General features: G+C 38.2%; 1 protein-coding gene across 12 annotated transcripts in view; it reads left to right on the top strand.

Annotated features, from left to right (window-relative positions):
• LOC128693958 (protein FAM200C) overlaps nucleotides 1-18,014 on the top strand; it is a 58,644-nt gene that overhangs the window by 38,840 nt on the left and 1,790 nt on the right. For 3 of the 12 annotated variants that reach the window (XM_053783894.2, XM_053783896.2, XM_053783895.2), the window contains exons 7-8: nucleotides 119-265; nucleotides 9,708-14,165. In XM_053783894.2, coding sequence (XP_053639869.2) covers nucleotides 119-265; nucleotides 9,708-11,483 — 1,923 coding nt within the window. In that variant the 3' untranslated portion in view covers nucleotides 11,484-14,165. Of the gene's footprint in view, nucleotides 1-118; nucleotides 266-9,707; nucleotides 14,169-16,517; nucleotides 16,659-18,014 lie in introns of those variants that run through there. The other 9 variants (XM_053783889.2, XM_053783890.2, XM_053783891.2 and 6 more) reach the window with 6 other exon arrangements.

Below are 18,014 nucleotides of genomic sequence, written 5' to 3'. Positions count from 1 at the left end.
TTTTTATCTGCATGTTGTAAAAGTGTTGGTAATATGAAGATCTGTTGGCTCAAGATTGGAGATGTTTAATTTGGAACAATTTTCTTAAAACTGATTGATTAAATTCACGTGCTCATAGACGGATGATAAGAAATCATCATCCAAGCTGAGCTCTGCCTACAACTATGCCAGTGGTCGAGTCCAGCGCCAACACCAGGCAATCCGGCTGCCAGAGGGGCCTCAGCTTACAGCTGAACAACTTGAAATGGTTGAATCTCAGTTCAAGGTTAGTAATAAAAAGGCAGAATGTAGAGTTACAGTTAAAAGAGGTAAGTAAATGACCTTCTAATTAAGCCATGCAGCTGCTTTTTCAGCTGAGTCTTACACTCTTTGCCATGGACGCATGTATTAACTGACATAGTACAGTAAGTCATTCTCAGTTTGTGTAATGTAATCCCCCTAAACTAAATTTCTTATGGAATTTATAAGTCAAATGGGATCTGTATGTCAAGTTATGGTATTTTTATAATAAAACTCATCTCAAGCCAAAAGTTCATATTACAACTTGCATGCTTTATAAGAACTAAATGATTTTTATAATACTTTTATTGTGTTCATGTGTGTCCCTTTGTATTATTCTGTATATTAGTGTAGAGTATGCATGGTGTTTAAAATATATATACTAGTTAGGGTTAGAGCTTGCTGTAGAAATTGTGTGCAGTTAGAAAAAATATGATTGCTTGATATTGTTCAAAAATGCTAAAGTTTCTTGGTCTACATTTCAAATTTTCAGTCCTGTCTGAATGTCCACTGTGAGAGCCATAGAATTTATTTTTTAATAAATGCTAAGGTGTGTGTGTGTGTAAAGAAGGCCTATTGTGTGGCATGCTTAGAATTTATTTTTTGTTAAATACAGAGAATGATTAAAGTTGGCCAGTAATTTAAAATGAGTGACAGTCATTGCTTCCTAAATCTCTAAACTACTATGTTTTATGGATACATTTAAACCTAATCTTTACATACTTGTTGAAAATACACTACTGCACTTGTAAATAAATTTAAACAGTGTGCAGCTAAATCTTATGACTAATTTCTTATTACAGTTTATAATAAATGTATATGTAAAATGGATAGTGAATTTTGGACATACTGTATTTGTTTCATGGTAATTTACAGCTCATAGAATATGCCTGATCCTAATTACTGTACCTTTTCCTTGGGTATGTATTATGGAAACTTAGATCATGTTTGTTTTTGCTGAACTTGATCCAGTAATTATGTACACATAATAACAAGCTTATTGTAATACCTGTACTTGCATTAATATGAGGGAGGAAGGCATGTGATCAGTTTGTTTTTGGCAAATCCAGCTAGTGTCCTCAATTTCACTGCTCAGTCTGTCTTCTACAGTTCTTGGTCCATATATAATGTTGGCTGTCTTTCACTCCCTCTCCTCGTTGACAAATGGAGTGTTTAATTTCCACAGCCATTATGATAATTTGCCTTTCATTATATGCCTCCTTCAGGGCCACTGGTGAGCTCTGATAGGTCATCTCCACGGTCCTTGATTTGCTTGCATCAACAGTTTATTCATGCTGCCTGAGGGCTTATGTAACACTTCATCTCAGTAATAATACATCATACTAGTTTTCTTTAATTTCTTAATTTTTTGCAAAAAATGTTATCTGGTGGATAGGATGGGATGTACAACTGTGGGCACATTTTTTCAGTGATAAAGATCATCTTGTGGCTGTTAAAATAAAATAATGTACTACATTATTAGTATCGAGTGAATTTTAAACTAGGGGTTAGCCATAAAGGCATTGTATGAATCTTACACCTTTTGGTGTTTGAAGTACTTGCATGGAATTATTTTTCTGGCACATGCAGATTTTAGATACCATACTCTGAATTTGTCAGTTAAAAACAGAGTAGGGGAGTTAGTAGATGGGGAGATGGAGGTATTGGGTAGATGGCGAGAATATTTTGAGGAACTTTTAAATGTTAAGGAAGAAACAGAGGCAGTAATTTCATGCACTGGTCAGGGAGGTATACCATCTTTTAGGAGTGAAGAAGAGCAGAATGTAAGTGTGGGGGAGGTACGTGAGGCATTACGTAAAATGAAAGGGGGTAAAGCAGCTGGAACTGATGGGATCATGACAGAAATGTTAAAAGCAGGGGGGGATATAGTGTTGGAGTGGTTGGTACTTTTGTTTAATAAATGTATGAAAGAGGGGAAGGTACCTAGGGATTGGCAGAGAGCATGTATAGTCCCTTTATATAAAGGGAAAGGGGACAAAAGAGACTGTAAAAATTATAGAGGAATAAGCTTACTGAGTATACCAGGAAAAGTGTACGGTAGGGTTATAATTGAAAGAATTAGAGGTAAGACAGAATGTAGGATTGCGGATGAGCAAGGAGGTTTTAGAGTGGGTAGGGGATGTGTAGATCAGGTGTTTACATTGAAGCATATATGTGAACAGTATTTAGATAAAGATAGGGAAGTTTTTATTGCATTTATGGATTTAGAAAAGGCATATGATAGAGTGGATAGAGGAGCAATGTGGCAGATGTTGCAAGTATATGGAATAGGTGGTAAGTTATTAAATGCTGTAAAGAGTTTTTATGAGGATAGTGAGGCTCAGGTTAGGGTGTGTAGAAGAGAGGGAGACTACTTCCCGGTAAAAGTAGGTCTTAGACAGGGATGTGTAATGTCACCATGGTTGTTTAATATATTTATAGATGGGGTTGTAAAGGAAGTAAATGCTAGGGTGTTTGGGAGAGGGGTGGGATTAAATTATGGGGAATCAAATTCAAAATGGGAATTGACACAGTTACTTTTTGCTGATGATACTGTGCTTATGGGAGATTCTAAAGAAAAATTGCAAAGGTTAGTGGATGAGTTTGGGAATGTGTGTAAAGGTAGAAAGTTGAAAGTGAACATAGAAAAGAGTAAGGTGATGAGGGTGTCAAATGATTTAGATAAAGAAAAATTGGATATCAAATTGGGGAGGAGGAGTATGGAAGAAGTGAATGTTTTCAGATACTTGGGAGTTGACGTGTCGGCGGATGGATTTATGAAGGATGAGGTTAATCATAGAATTGATGAGGGAAAAAAGGTGAGTGGTGCGTTGAGGTATATGTGGAGTCAAAAAACGTTATCTATGGAGGCAAAGAAGGGAATGTATGAAAGTATAGTAGTACCAACACTCTTATATGGGTGTGAAGCTTGGGTGGTAAATGCAGCAGCGAGGAGACGGTTGGAGGCAGCGGAGATGTCCTGTTTAAGGGCAATGTGTGGTGTAAATATTATGCAGAAAATTCGGAGTGTGGAAATTAGGAGAAGGTGTGGAGTTAATAAAAGTATTAGTCAGAGGGCAGAAGAGGGGTTGTTGAGGTGGTTTGGTCATTTAGAGAGAATGGATCACAGTAGAATGACATGGAAAGCATATAAATCTATAGGGGAAGGAAGGCGGGGTAGGGGTCGTCCTCGAAAGGGTTGGAGAGAGGGGGTAAAGGAGGTTTTGTGGGTAAGGGGCTTGGACTTCCAGCAAGCGTGCGTGAGCGTGTTAGATAGGAGTGAATGGAGACGAATGGTACTTGGGACCTGACGATCTGTTGGAGTGTGAGCAGGGTAATATTTAGTGAAGGGATTCAGGGAAACCGGTTATTTTCATATAGTCGGACTTGAGTCCTGGAAATGGGAAGTACAATGCCTGCACTTTAAAGGAGGGGTTTGGGATATTGGCAGTTTGGAGGGATATGTTGTGTATCTTTATATGTTTATGCTTCTAGACTGTTGTATTCTGAGCACCTCTGCAAAAACAGTGATAATGTGCGAGTGTGGTGAAAGTGTTGAATGATGATGAAAGTATTTTCTTTTTGGGGATTTTCTTTCTTTTTTGGGTCACCCTGCCTCGGTGGGAGACGGCCGACTTGTTGAAAAAAAAAAAAAAAAAAAAAACTTGGATGTACTGTACTCCTAAGGAATAAATTTTACATTTCTAAATGTTGAATGTGGAATCAAATTATGTACTAGAGAGATTAAAAAGTAAAGCAATTTCAAAAAACAAAGCGGGATAATTTTAAGAAAAATTTTATTATTGTTTACAAGATAGTGAATTTTCTCCATCAAGGTTTGTCATTTAGACCCAGTAGGGTATCACAAGAGCAAGTTTTATGCACCACCATGATGCTTTGGTCTGTCAGGTGCTTGAGCAAATAGAGATTTGTTTGCAGGAATCTGCTTGCTGTGTGTTTTGATCACCACATGTGAACCATTGATTTGGCTGCTGGAATGATCATTGATGACCAGTTAGTGATATGAAAAGTGCCACCCCCATCTAGCCTCTTTTTGATATTCTTTCAGTTTGAAAATGGTGATATCTTTGTTTGCTAATTCAGGATGGTGAGTTTTCAGGTATTGTACCTCTTCAGTTTCCTTGGTTTCATAGTTTCTTGTGACAGTTGACAAGCAGGTAACACAAAGGGTTTTGTTATTCCTTCCAAAAGACACTAGTGAAGGCAAATCGATTGTTGAATTCAACATAATTGCATTTCTTGCTTGTGATTCTGGTAGCGTGGGAAGAGAAAAGGAAAAGTAATTTTTCTCAGGAAATATGCCAGTACAATAAATGATACAGAAAGAGCTAGAACTAAAATATAATGTTAAAATGTGAAGTAATGCAATGAAAATAAGCTGGAATTTTTACCCCGTTTTCTTTTATACATATATGTTGTATATGGAAAGACACTTTTTCACACATGATCCTAAATCTGACATGATATTACTGACAAAGACGAATAGTTATTCGTTGTGACGTAATGCAGGTGGTTGTGATACCAGCAGCTGCTGGTCTGTTTATATTTGTATGGTTAAGTGAGGATTTAATATTGTTTTCTAGCAGGGGTTGTTAAAAATCCCATGGGTTTTTAGAAATCTGTTTTTTTTTTTAAGACCCAGGTTTTTATAGAAAAAGCTCATTTTTTCATTTTGATTTTTTCTCGTTTACTTTTTATGTAATGTAACGTTTTTGTAATTAATCTTAAAGATGTACCTTCGCTAATATAGTTAAAAGAAGTGAGAGATTTAAATTGTCACGTGAGCTCATCTAGTAGTGGCAGCAGCAGCTGCTGCCGCCGCCACCGCCGCCACCGCTGCTGCTGCCGCCACCGCTGTTGCTGCCGCCGCTGCTGCTGCCGCCGCCACCGCTGCTGCCGCCGCCACTGCTGCTGCCGCCACTGCTGCTGCCGCCACCGCTGCTGCTGCCGCCGCCACTGCTGCTGCTGCCGCCGCCGCCGCTGCTGCCACTGCCGCTGCCACCGCTGCTGCCGCCGCCGCTGCTGCTGCCGCTGCTGCCGCCGCCGCCGCCGCTGCTGCCGCCGCCACTGCTGCCGCCGCCGCTGCTGCTGCCGCCGCTGCTGCCGCCGCCGCTGCTGCTGCTGCTGCCGCTGCTGTTGCTGCCGCTACCGCTGCTGCCGTCGCCGCTGCTGCTGATTCATAATTAAGAAACGCCTCACAAGTCTGTCAGGTCTATAATAGGATTCTTAGGGGTAAAGCTGAGGACTAGTAAGCACTATAAAGCATACATGGTAACACTTTATTCATCGGTGTCATAAAACACTGGTGTCAGTACAGACTTGTATCTGGCATTTAATTATGTTTAAAAATTAATTCTATACTGTCAGTACAAATACTTCACTGACTTTTTCACATTTGTAAGAAGTGCATTTTCATTTTATGCTCTACCTTGCAGTGCTGTACTGTTTTGCTTATATGTAAATATTCAGTATTTATACCATTGATCTACAATTCATTAATGATTTACTTGAATCTGAATTATTCTGCACAGTTTTAATATGTACATCAACAGTACAGCACTTTTTTAAAAATACAACGGATATTGATAATTTGTGCATGGTCCTGAAAGATGCGTTACCAATGATTTTCATGGCTTATGGACTGAAAATCCTATGGGAAAAATTGGGTTGCATTCCTCAGACCTCCAGAAAACCCACATTTTTTTTTTTTCTCAATTCCTGAAAAAACTTTTTTCAATCTAATTTTGTGGATGAGCATCTCTGAAATACCTGAATTCTAGTGAGGTTTAGACAGTTAAAAGAAAGAATACATGTAGCTAAGAAAGAATACATGTAGCTATTTTTTTTTTTTAACACACCGAGGTAGGGTGATTAAAAAAAGAAGAAACATTTTCACTATCATTCTATCACTGTCTTGCCAAAGGCATGCTTATACTACAGTTTAGATGCCCCTCGAAACTGCACTTATCTCCACCCTTCCTTAACCCTTTGAGGGTTTTCGTCGTACTAGTACGTCTTACGCGTAGGGGTTTTTGACGTACTAGTACTCATAAATTCTAGCGACCTCAAATCTAGTGGGAGAAAACTGGTAGGCCTTCATATGAAAGAATGGGTCTATGTGGTCAGTGTGCACAGTCTAAAAAAAATCCTGCAGCACACAGTGCATAATGAGAAAAAAAAACTTTTTCCATTTTTTTTTAATAAATCAGCGACTTTGCAGTGTATTTTCGTATGGTATTTATTGTTGTATTCTAGTTTTCTTGGTCTCATTTTATAGAATGGAAGACATATTACTGAAATTGAGATGATTTTGACTGGTTTTACAATGAAAGGTGCCTTGAAATTGAGCTCAAAGTAGCAGAAATGTTCGATTTTTACCAAACTTCAAAAGTAAACAAATCGTGCCAAGCGTGCAATACATGTCAACTGGTGAGTCTAATATTCTTTCACAAGTGCACCAATAATATTTATACCATTTTTTACACTAATGCAGTAGTCTGCATAACAGTAAATCTTATATTTTTTGTGAGAATAAAAATTCAAAGTGGAAAGCAAAAGAATATAAGAGGGGCCTTGAGACGTGACTAATGACTAGAGGAAATGTCATTTTAGTGCCAGGAATGTCTTTCTTGTTTATTCTGGACCCTATTCCGAAATTGGCATCTTTTGAAATTTGTGTGAAATTGGCAAAATTGCTAAATTCTGACCACTGTACTGGATAGTTGAATTTATAAATGGGTGGTTTCTTGTACCCATTCGATAGAAAAAATGGAGTTCTAGCGAAATATTCATGTTTTTTGTCGACTAGTACAGTGAAATTGGCCGAAAATGGGGCTCAAAGTGGGCAAAATCGCCGATCCGTAAACATCGCCGAGACCGCTAACTTTGCGAGAGCATAATTCCGTAAGTTTTCTATCAAATTTCAAACTTTTGGTGTCGTTATGATCGGGAAAAGATTCTCTATCTTTTCATAAGAGAAAATAATTTTTTTTTTTTTTAAATTTGGCCGACCCTGAGAACGAGTTTCGGAGAGGGCCTGTCGACCCTCAAAGGGTTAAGAGTGCAGGCATTGTACTTCCCACCTCCAGGAAAGTACAGTTGTGAAACCTAATTGATTTCCCAAGTCCCTTCACTGAATTGTGCCTTCTTCATTAAAACAGCTCGTAAAGTTCCAAAAACATAAACATAAGCTTAAAAGTGATTAAATTCATTCTGTACAGTCCTGGATTTGTTACCTTCCAGTTGGTTTGGGAATACTTAACATCTTGGGGTGGAGAGGGTGGCTGTGGCCATTCTGGCCCAAAGGTTGATGGTTGGAGACCATGTGATGTTGAAGGTTCTTCAGGTTGTTGTTGCAGTGTAATCATCAGTAACTCTAATATATGCAGCTGGTTTGTTTTATCCCACAGCTCTTTATACAGCAGATGAAAAGGCTCATCTCCCTACTCCAGAGCACACTTTAGAATTCTCCACAATGAGTCATGGTCCTCTTCAACAAAGAAGTCTGAGTTTACCAACAGTTTTCTGTGACTTGCAAATTTCTTGCAGTGTCATCATTGGTTATTGAGACTCAAGATCTTCATTCTCATTGTCTTCTGTTCTCTGCATCTAGGAGTTTATTTCCTACAACATTACCTCTGCAGTTGGTTCCTGATCATCTTCCAAGAGTTTATTGATGTCATCTGGCTGCACATCTTCAAATCTCTCGCCTGGCAATCTCTTTCCTATTCAACAATTTCCTGATTTGACTGTCCACTGCTGGAAATCTCCAGACAGAATTTATTGTTGATTTTGGTATATGATTTGATAGGGGAGTTCATCTGCAGGATGTGTGCACCACTTTTATGCATCTCGTTCGCTTCAAATTATTTAATGATTTTTTTCCCTTTCTTCACCAGTGCCATTTTCACTTTCTTTGTATGCCATGAAAAGTATCCAGACATGATGGAAAGAAAAACTGAGTGATGTGCACTGAGCTAAAATGGTACAGTTTATGTCCAGATACAATGACCCTGCGTGAGAGGCTGTTTGCATCCCCTCACCCTCCTTCACATCCTCCCCTGCAGCGCTAAAACAATGGAGTTGTCCAGTACATGGTGGGGGTCTCTGGTTGGCCTGCTGTGGTGCCCCTTAAATGGAATGCTTGCCACCAATAGAAATGAATTTGCTTTGGTATGCCCTGAGGGTAATGTCACGCTGCAGTTGAAAAAAAAAATTAAATTTCGGAATTTTGAAAATGCGAGCTGTGATAGCACGACTTAGGTTATCTTTTTTACTGTAAAAACACAAATAAAAAAGATTAGAACTAAATTACTATAGCTCTGTATCCAAACCAGCTTTTTGAGTTTAGGTGCCAGGTCAGGCTCATTTTTTATTTTTTAAAAAGCCTAGCCTCAGTGCATAAGTGGTTAGCTTCCCATGACAACTCTGATTCTAGGTCTGTTAAAGTTTACTGTATAGCTATAACACAAACTCAGCTTGATGTGTGCATGTGTCCTACTGTCTGAAATTTGTCATTCAGTTGGAAGTATGTTGCAGGTTATTAATATGACTTTAGAGAAATGGAATATCACTTGATAGGAATTAGATCGTATGAAAGGAAATTTTTTCTAATTTTTTTGTTTTTTTTCTTCAACAAGTTGGCCGTTTCCCACCGAGGCAGGGTGACCCAAAAAGAAAGAAAATCCCCAAAAAGAAAATACTTTCATCATCATTCAACACTTTCACCTCACTCACACATAATCACTGTTTTTGCAGAGGTGCTCAGAACACAACAGTTTAGAAGCATATATGTATAAAGATACACAACATATCTCTCCAAACTGCTAATATCCCAAAACCCTTCCTTTAGAGTGCAGGCATTGTACTTCCCATTTCCAGGTGTGTTTACAAAAAAAAAAAATGCCTTGAGGCAGTGTTTCTCCGATGATGAGAGAGAGACCTGCTGGAGGCTCTGAATGGGTTCCCAAGGGGTTGAGAGTAGCCTGTGCTGAGATGACAACAGTTATTTTTTCTGGTATCTTTAGGGCGTGAGTGGTTAGATTGTTAATTTTGTTTTACAGCTGTTTGGTAAACATTAATGGATTGCAGTTCCTAGAATCCTTATTTGATTGTGCAGTTGTGCGAAGTTGCATTACTGTGCTGCTTCTGATGTCATCCAGCCATGTTTATGACATCAGAATAGATATTCGTTCTTGAGGTCCTCTTTTCTACAAAAAAAGCTATTAATTATGTACATGAGTCATTGAATTATATTAAACAAAAAGAAGAGGGTAAATTCCATTTTTTTTTTTGTTGGCACAATAAGAATTGATTATTCACTACATTTTTTGCCCTCCCTCCTCTGTATCATTTATCGTACTGGCATATTATTTTTAGAAGAAAACATTGTTTTTTCTCTTTCTCAGGCCACCAGAATCATGAGCAAGAAACGTAATTACATCGAGTCGTACATTCAATTTGGCTTCACTAGCATCTTTCAAAAGGGAATAACAAAGCCTCAGTGTGTTGTCTGCTTGTCAATTTTGTCACAAGAAAGTATGAAACCGAGCAAACTGAAAAGACATTTGAATGCTTGTCATCCTGAACTGGCAAACAAAGATGTTGCCTTTTTCAAACTAAAAGAGGAGAGCGTCAGAAGGCAAAGACCAGACACCCGTGACAATATTCATATCTCTGGTCATTCGGCATTGAAAGCCAGTTATGAGGTTTCCCTTCTTCTGATGCAGAAAAAGAAACCACATACAATTGCAGAAGAATTGATAATTCCAGCAGCCAAATTAATGGTTCGGAATATGTTAGGCGAGCGAGAAGCTCGGTTATTGGACAAGATCCCATTGAGTAATTCTACAGTGAGACGACGCATAATGGACATGGCAGGGGATATAAAGGAGCAAGTTATTGGAGAGATACAGGCATCTGAAGCATGGAGCATTCAACTCGAGAGCACAGATATTGCCTCTGTTGCACAACTGATGGCATTTGTGAGATATCTGTATAAGAATGAACTGAAAGAAGACTTCTTATTTTGTTTACCCCTTGAGGAGCACACCTGTGCAGCCAACATTTTTCAGAAGGTGCAAGATTTTGGTAATCAGCATAAATTGCCATGGCAGAAACTATTTGGAGTAACAACAGATGGTGCATCAGCTATGTTGGGTGCTACATCAGGGTTTCAAGTTTTAATGCGCACCATTGCTCCAAATATAATTGGTCTACACTGCATTCTGCATCGAGAAGTTCTGGATGCAAGAACCTTACCTGAAGATTTGACAACTGTTTTAGACACAGTTGTGAAGACTACTAATTACATTAAAGCTAATCCATTCAAATCATGCTTGTTTTCTCTTTTGTGTCAAGATATGGGAGCAGAACATGAAGTGATCATCCTCCACAGTGCTGTGTGCTGGTTGTCAAGAAGTAGGGTTCTTGAACGCATGTTTGAGCTTCGAGCTGAGGTAACTCAATTCTTGAGGCAGCAGAAGAAGGTGGAGCTGATTTCAAAGCTTGAGAATGCAACATGGATGTTGAAGCTAGCCTACTTAGTTGATATTTTTGGTAAGCTCAATGCATTGAGTACAGCACTGCAGGGGCAGGACATTAATGTTATTGAGGCAACAGAGAAAATTCATGCTTTTAAGGACAAGCTTGGTCTTTGGGTGATGAAAGTAGAGAGGTCCCATTTTGCTGCCTTCCCTACACTGGCACAGTTTGCAGAAGAGGTTGAGGTGGACCCATGTGAAATTAAGGACTCAATTTGTGATCACTTGTGCAAACTGAAGATGGAATTAGATCGATATTTCCCAGAGGTCCCAGAGTTTCACAAGCTCATCTCTCTTGTTCAAAGCCCATTCCTATGTCAAATTGATGTCGTGGAAGAAGACGCAGCTCAAGAAGAGCTCTTGGAGTTACGCCGGGATGGTGATGCCAAAATGCTACACGAATCAGGTGTGAAGACGATTGACTTTTGGCTTAAGATGAGGGGCAAATACCCACAAATTTTCAAGATAGTCACAAAAGTCATAGTTGCGTTTCCAACAACTTATTTATGTGAACGTGCATTCTCAACCTTAGTAGTAATCAAGAGTAAAGCCAGAAACAGGCTCATTGATGTTGATAGCGACATACGATGTTTGTTGAGTAAGACCAGTCCTCGAATTGATTTGTTATGTGTAAAAAATTAAAAAAGACCATTTTTCTAGTCTGGAGACAGCATTTTCCATGGAAGCAAAAAGGAGAAATTATGAGAGAATATAGCGGTACCAACGATCTTATATAGCTGTGAAGCATGGGTGGTGAATGTTGCACCAAGAAGGCTGGAGGCTGTGGAGATGATGTGTCTGAGGGTAATATGTGGTGTGAATATAATGCAGAGAATCCATAGCTTGGAGATTAGGAGGTGCTGAGTTTCTAAAAGTATTACCCAGAGCTCATAGTAGAGGTTAAGATGGTTTAGACATTTTGAGAGGAAGGAACAAAATAAAATAACTTGGAGGGCATATAAATCTAGTGGAAAGAAAGCAGGACAGGGGATTGTGCTAGGAAAGGTTGGAGGGGGAGGGTAAAGAAGGTTTTGTGTGTGAGGGGCTTGGACTTCCAGCAAACGTGCATCAGCGTGTTAGGAGCGAGTGGAGATGAATGGTTTTCATGACTTCGCGTGCTGTTGGAGTGTGAACAGAGTAACATTTATGAAGGAATTCAGGGAAACTGGTTAGCTGGACTCCTGGAGGTGGGAAGTACAGTGCCTGCACTCTGAAGGAGGGGTGTTGATATGTTGCAGTTTTTTTTAACTGGAGTGTAGGAATGCCTCTGGCAAGACAGTGATGGAGTGAATAACGATGACAGTGGTTCTTCTTTTTCCGGTCACCCTGTCTTGGTGGGAAATGGCTGATAGGTAAATAATAAATTTTCTAGACTGTTTGTCGTAGATTTTAGTCATTTTATTTTTTTTATATTTATTTAATATTTAAAAATACACTTGTTCAGTTTCCTATTACTAGGTAGTGCATAGTCCCTACTGATGTTTATCTATCAGTAGTGTGGTAAATAAATATGAGCATAGTATAATGCAAATCATGTTCAAAATCATTGGAATTTGCAGCATAAAGTACAGTAACACAAAGTTTTGTTTTTTATCCCATAACTGAAAATATTGTATCCTTCTAAAGGTGAATAAAGTTAGATAAAATTCCCAATCTGTTTTTTTTTTAATTCTGGTAAGGGTGACAGGGTTGTAGCCATGTTTTCGTACTGGTGGGTCACCTGGAAAAAATTTGGCTGATAAACTGTATTAGATGTTGCAGCCAGTTGAATGGAGGGCATTAAATATGTCTGAAGGTTATAAAAAAATTAATACTGGATTAAAAAAATAGGAAGTGGAACTTGTGGACAAATGAATAATATCCCATTGTTTCTAAAATGCTAGTAAGACAAAAAAAAAAAAAATAGATGAAACCTTAAGAATAAAGCCTTCCAACTAGGAAATAGGTTAGTTTTTAGTTAACAAATTCATGTGTGCATATCAGATCTAATAAGCTGATTAGACAGGAGATGGAGTGGCACATTTCATTTATTCATATTAAAAAAAAAAATGCTGTAGATTGTGTAAAATGCAAATTATTAGTGGATGATGAATTTTTTCTTAAAGGAAAATGCAAATACATGTAGTGGTAATGTGGCAAGAATTCGTGCTTGCTTTGATGTTTCTGACTACACAGATTTATTATAAGAGATAAAATACTATTATTTTTTTTTATTATCACACTGGCCGATTCCCACCAAGGCAGTGTGGCCCGAAAAAGAAAAACTTTCACCATCATTCACTCCATCACTGTCTTGCCAGAAGGGTGCTTTACACTACAGTTTTTAAACTGCAACATTAACACCCCTCCTTCAGAGTGCAGGCACTGTACTTCTATTATGTAAACACATTTGCAGATGGTGAATATCCTATGCAAAATAAACTATTGAACTGATAACCTGTTAAGTACTTGAGGGCCTGGTCCCAAATTGGCACACTACCATAACATACTGGAGTGAGAGATATGGGAGTAAGTGCAAAATAAACCCAGTGTGGAGCAGGGGTGTGGTGGGCACAATAAAGGAAAATTGCATTAATATTCATGGCCCAGACTATTCAACATCTTACCAGAAGATATCAAAACCATGGCTGGAACAAGTGTAGAAGTCTTAGAGTAAACTGGACAACTATCTTCACCAGGTGCCAGATCAACCAGGCTGTGATGGATGTGTGGGGCAGCAGACCTCCAGCAGCAACAGCCTGGTTGACCAAGCAAGCACCAGATGAGCCTGGCCCATGGCTGGGCTCCAAGAGTAGCAAGACTCGAAACTTATCAAAGGTATATCAAAAATATCCCTTCAATACAGGAAGCCTTGATAGTCTGAGCAAGTGATATGACAGATGGATGATGGAATATAGTGTTGATAAGATTCACATAATAGAGATTGGCGAATGAAAAAAATAACCACACAAAGGAGGTACATCGCAATTTAATACTAATACCATCTAACACAGACGGGTTTGGAGATTGTCGTTGATGAGACTGGAATATATTGAAATAGCGAGAAATCCATATGCTACACCAGTCAACTTTAAAAATGTCCTTTTAAATGTGTATACATGTGCAGTGCTTAAAAACTGTTTACAATATATGTTAAGCCAAATTTGAAATAAATGAAGATTTGGTGTCTTGCCTTTAATTAATGTGTGTGTCAGAGAAGTCCAGAGGTAAGCTACAAGATCACTCCTAAAATTGAAAGAATAACACAAGTTGCTTAGAGTAACTAATTATTTAAGACACGTGCTCATTGGTTGATAAGAGGAAGGGGAGATATAACCACAGCCCCCACACTGTATATTGTACTAAGTATTGGCTGCACTTACGTAAAGTCAACCCATAATTTTACTCAGAAAGGTTGTATGTACTTTTATTTTTAATGTCTGTCTTGCTGTTATTACATTGTTTAAGGTTTTTTGTAGTTTATTGTGGTTAATACTAAAACCAGCTTCTGAAAAGTTGTACTGGAATTTTTTTTTATTAACACATCAGTCGTCTCCCACCAAGGCAGGGTGGATCGAAAAAGAAAAACTTTCATCATTCACTCCATCACTGTCTTGCCAGAGATGTGCTTACCCTACAGTTATAAAACTGCAAAATTAACACTCCTTCAGATGGGTCTATGAAGGATGAGGTGAATCATAGAATGGATGAGGGGAAAAAGGTGAGTGGTGCACTTAGGCATCTCTGGAGACAAAGAACTTTGTCCATGAAAGCAAAGAGGGGAATGTATGAGAGTATAGTTGTACTAATGCTCTTGTATGGGTGTGAAGCATGGGTGATGAATGTTGCAACAAGGAGAATTAAATCCATAATTATGGTCCCAAGTACCCCTTTGGGATTCAGCGAGAGCTGTAGATGGGCCAAGATTTATTTATGAAATAAGTATGTACATGGAGTCAACAGAGTTTTACTTTTTTTTTTTTAATAGCTGAAGATCACATCACAGTAATAAAGTACTACAGCCTCTCCTCACTTAACGATGGAGTTCCATTCCTAAGACCACGCTGTTAAACGAATTCGTCGCTGAGTGAGGAGCATACTATAATGGTAGTAGGTTTGTGTCAACATCTTTGATATTGTTTTAATGTCACCTTTGCACCATTTATAACATTTCAGTTATATTTTTAAATGTTTATTTAAAAATATACCAGAAATGTCTGGAATGGATTAATTGGATTTACATTATTTCTTTTGGGAGATATTAACAAAAAATATATTTTATAGCGAATAACTATAGTTTTACATATCAACTAGGGCATAGGAAAAACGAAGTTCCAGTGTATGTTGAAATAACAGAATTGAGGAAATCGACTAATACACATTATTTAGGTATAAATACAGGTCAGAATCTGTCATAAATGAGTATGTTGCTAAGTGAGGAGAGGTTGTATATGTGTTTTTCTTTTAACACTGGCCTTCTCCTACCAAGACAGGGTGACACAAAAAAAAAAGTTTTCTTTTTACGTTAGTAATTTATACAGGAGAAGGGGTTACTAGCCCCTTGCTCCTGGCATTTTAGTTGCCTCTTATGACACGTGGCAGAGGAAGGATTCTTCTCCACTTCGCCATGGAGATATGTCAGTCATATCATGTGTAATGTACCACTCGTGCCATTCTACTTATGTCAGACATGATAAGCATGTTGCTTGAATCTGCCATGATTTCGTATGTTTGTTTGGCATTTCATAATGGTCATGGCTCTTGTACTACATGAATTAGCCAAGGTAAGATAAGATTTTGTTTGGATTTTTAACCCCAGAGGGTTAGCCACCCAGGATAACCCAAGAAAGTCAGTGCGTCATCGAGGACTGTCTAAATTATTTCCATTGGGGTCTTCAATCTTGTCCCCCAGGATGCGACCCACACCAGTCGACTAACACCCAGGCACCTATTTGCTGCTAGATGAACAGGAAATGTGTCGAAATATTTCCACCCACAGGGAATCAAACCCGGACCGTCCGTGTGTTAAGCCACCGGGTCACTGGTGACCTGGTGACCTGAATAACATATCCTAACTGTAAGCCACACTGGTTTTACCCTGTGCCTTGAATAGCCTAACCTAAAAGAATATTGGTCATGCTTGTTCTCTCTGGTTTTTGTGCTTCCTTAAGGTTAGGCATGAATGAGGTAATGGTAAAATATGTACTGCAGGTAAGTGTATCAAGTTAGTGAGCATGATAATATAACCTTTTAATTTCTGTAGATGTAAATGAAGTACTATTATAAAACTCTGACTGGTGAATGTGCAAAATTATAAATCTTTAGTGAAGAAAATTACTTTCTGTAATTGGTCAATTCCTGCTGTAAGTGTTTTGTATTTCTTCAGGAATTGCAAGATGCAATCTTTTTACCTTTTCTTAACATTTGTTACTATCTTTTTTGAGGTAATCACATAGTATTGACATAGCTGTAATACATTTATGTAATACCGGTGTTGACTGAATCGACTCAAAAATGAAGTTTATTAATTTTTTAAAATCTCCGTGAGATCCACAATTCAGTTTCACTGGGAGTTTTAAGACTGTAATGTTGGTTAATGATCAGGAGTTACTATATGTACAAAATAACACTCATTCAAATGTGTACACATGAATTTTCTTGACTGGGTATTTTGTAACATTTTATCATTAATTTCAGAGCGGTGATTTTGTAATGGCAAAAAAGGATATGGATATGATGGAGCATCCTCCAATCTGGAGGATTGATGGAAAATCACTTCTGCAGAAGTTCCAAGCATTTGAAAAAGATGGCAAAACGCTATACAGGAACATATCTACTGTAAGAATAAAATCATGAAATACAGTAATAGCTTAACAGAGATGCTGTTTAGATACATATATTTATGTATGTATGTAGTGTTTTATTTTTGTTTTAGCACTGTCTTCCACTGTGGTAGGGTGATCCTAAAAAGAAACATTTCACCATCATTCACACTATCACTCTTGCCATAGGTGCATAAATACTACATTTCAAATGCCCCTCCAAACTGTACAAATATTCCCATCCCTCTCAGCGCAAATTACGCATCTGCGATTTTGCTGACTTGAGGTATATTTTAAGAGTTCTGTTACTACAATCAACCAAACTCTAAAGTATTTCACTAGTATGCCTTCCATTCTATTGATTATGAGAAATTGCCCATTCAGTAATTTGGCCAATTTTACTCAAAATTAAAAAAATACTATTTAAAAAGTCCAAAATGAACATTGTAGACATTTCTGGCAATAAAACAGTTCCTCTCTTCATTAATCACATCCCCAGGCCTCTCATATTACACTTGCCTTCAGATTTGAATTCATAATCACACAAAAATAGAATATTTACTCAATTTTTGTGATAAAATATAACCAGGAATGCTTGGATATTGTTAACATTGCCCAGTAATTGAATCGGTGTAGGGTGGCCATGCCCGCCCGCAGGAAAAATTCCTGAGGGCGGGCATGGCCACCCTACACCGAATATTTCTGTTAATTTGAGCTCAGTTTCAAACTGCGCTCAAATTAACAGAAATATTCGGTGTAGGGTGGTCATGCCCGCCCTCAGGAAAAATTCCTGAGGGCGGGCATGGCCACCCTACACCGAATATTTCTGTTAATTTGAGCTCAGTTTCAAACTGCTTCTGGTCCTGAAACCAACCAAAATCATCTTTATTTCAATATTGTCTTCCATTCTTTCTAATGCTACCAAGAAACAGACCATAAACCATCCAAGAAAACACCTCATAACTACTATTTTAAGCCATACACACAGCCAGAGTTTCCCTTTTTCCATCATGTATTGAGTAGATGAGATTTTTTTTATATACTGTGCACACTCACCACACAGACCCATTTCACTCCTATCTAAGCCAGAATTTACCACTCACATTTTATCTAAGTGAGCTGAGCTCATGACATAGAACTACAGGAAGGACCCTGACCTCAGTGATGTAGTTCTATGTGATGGCTACTGAAAGGATTAAAAGGTATAACAAATATGGTATAGTAAAAATTTGTGCATTTATTAATGCTCTTGGGAGCTTTTATCTAGGTGCTGGTTATTTATATTAAGGATAAGAAGAACGACTGATATTTTAAGGAATCATTTTTAAGTATCTTGTAGTATTTGGAAAATCCATATTTCTTACCTATGCAG

This window comes from Cherax quadricarinatus, chromosome 33, assembly GCF_038502225.1.
Source record: "Cherax quadricarinatus isolate ZL_2023a chromosome 33, ASM3850222v1, whole genome shotgun sequence".
Lineage (NCBI taxonomy): Eukaryota > Metazoa > Arthropoda > Malacostraca > Decapoda > Parastacidae > Cherax > Cherax quadricarinatus.
Note: the sequence above shows the minus strand (reverse complement) of the source record. Positions and strands in the feature narration are given on the sequence as shown.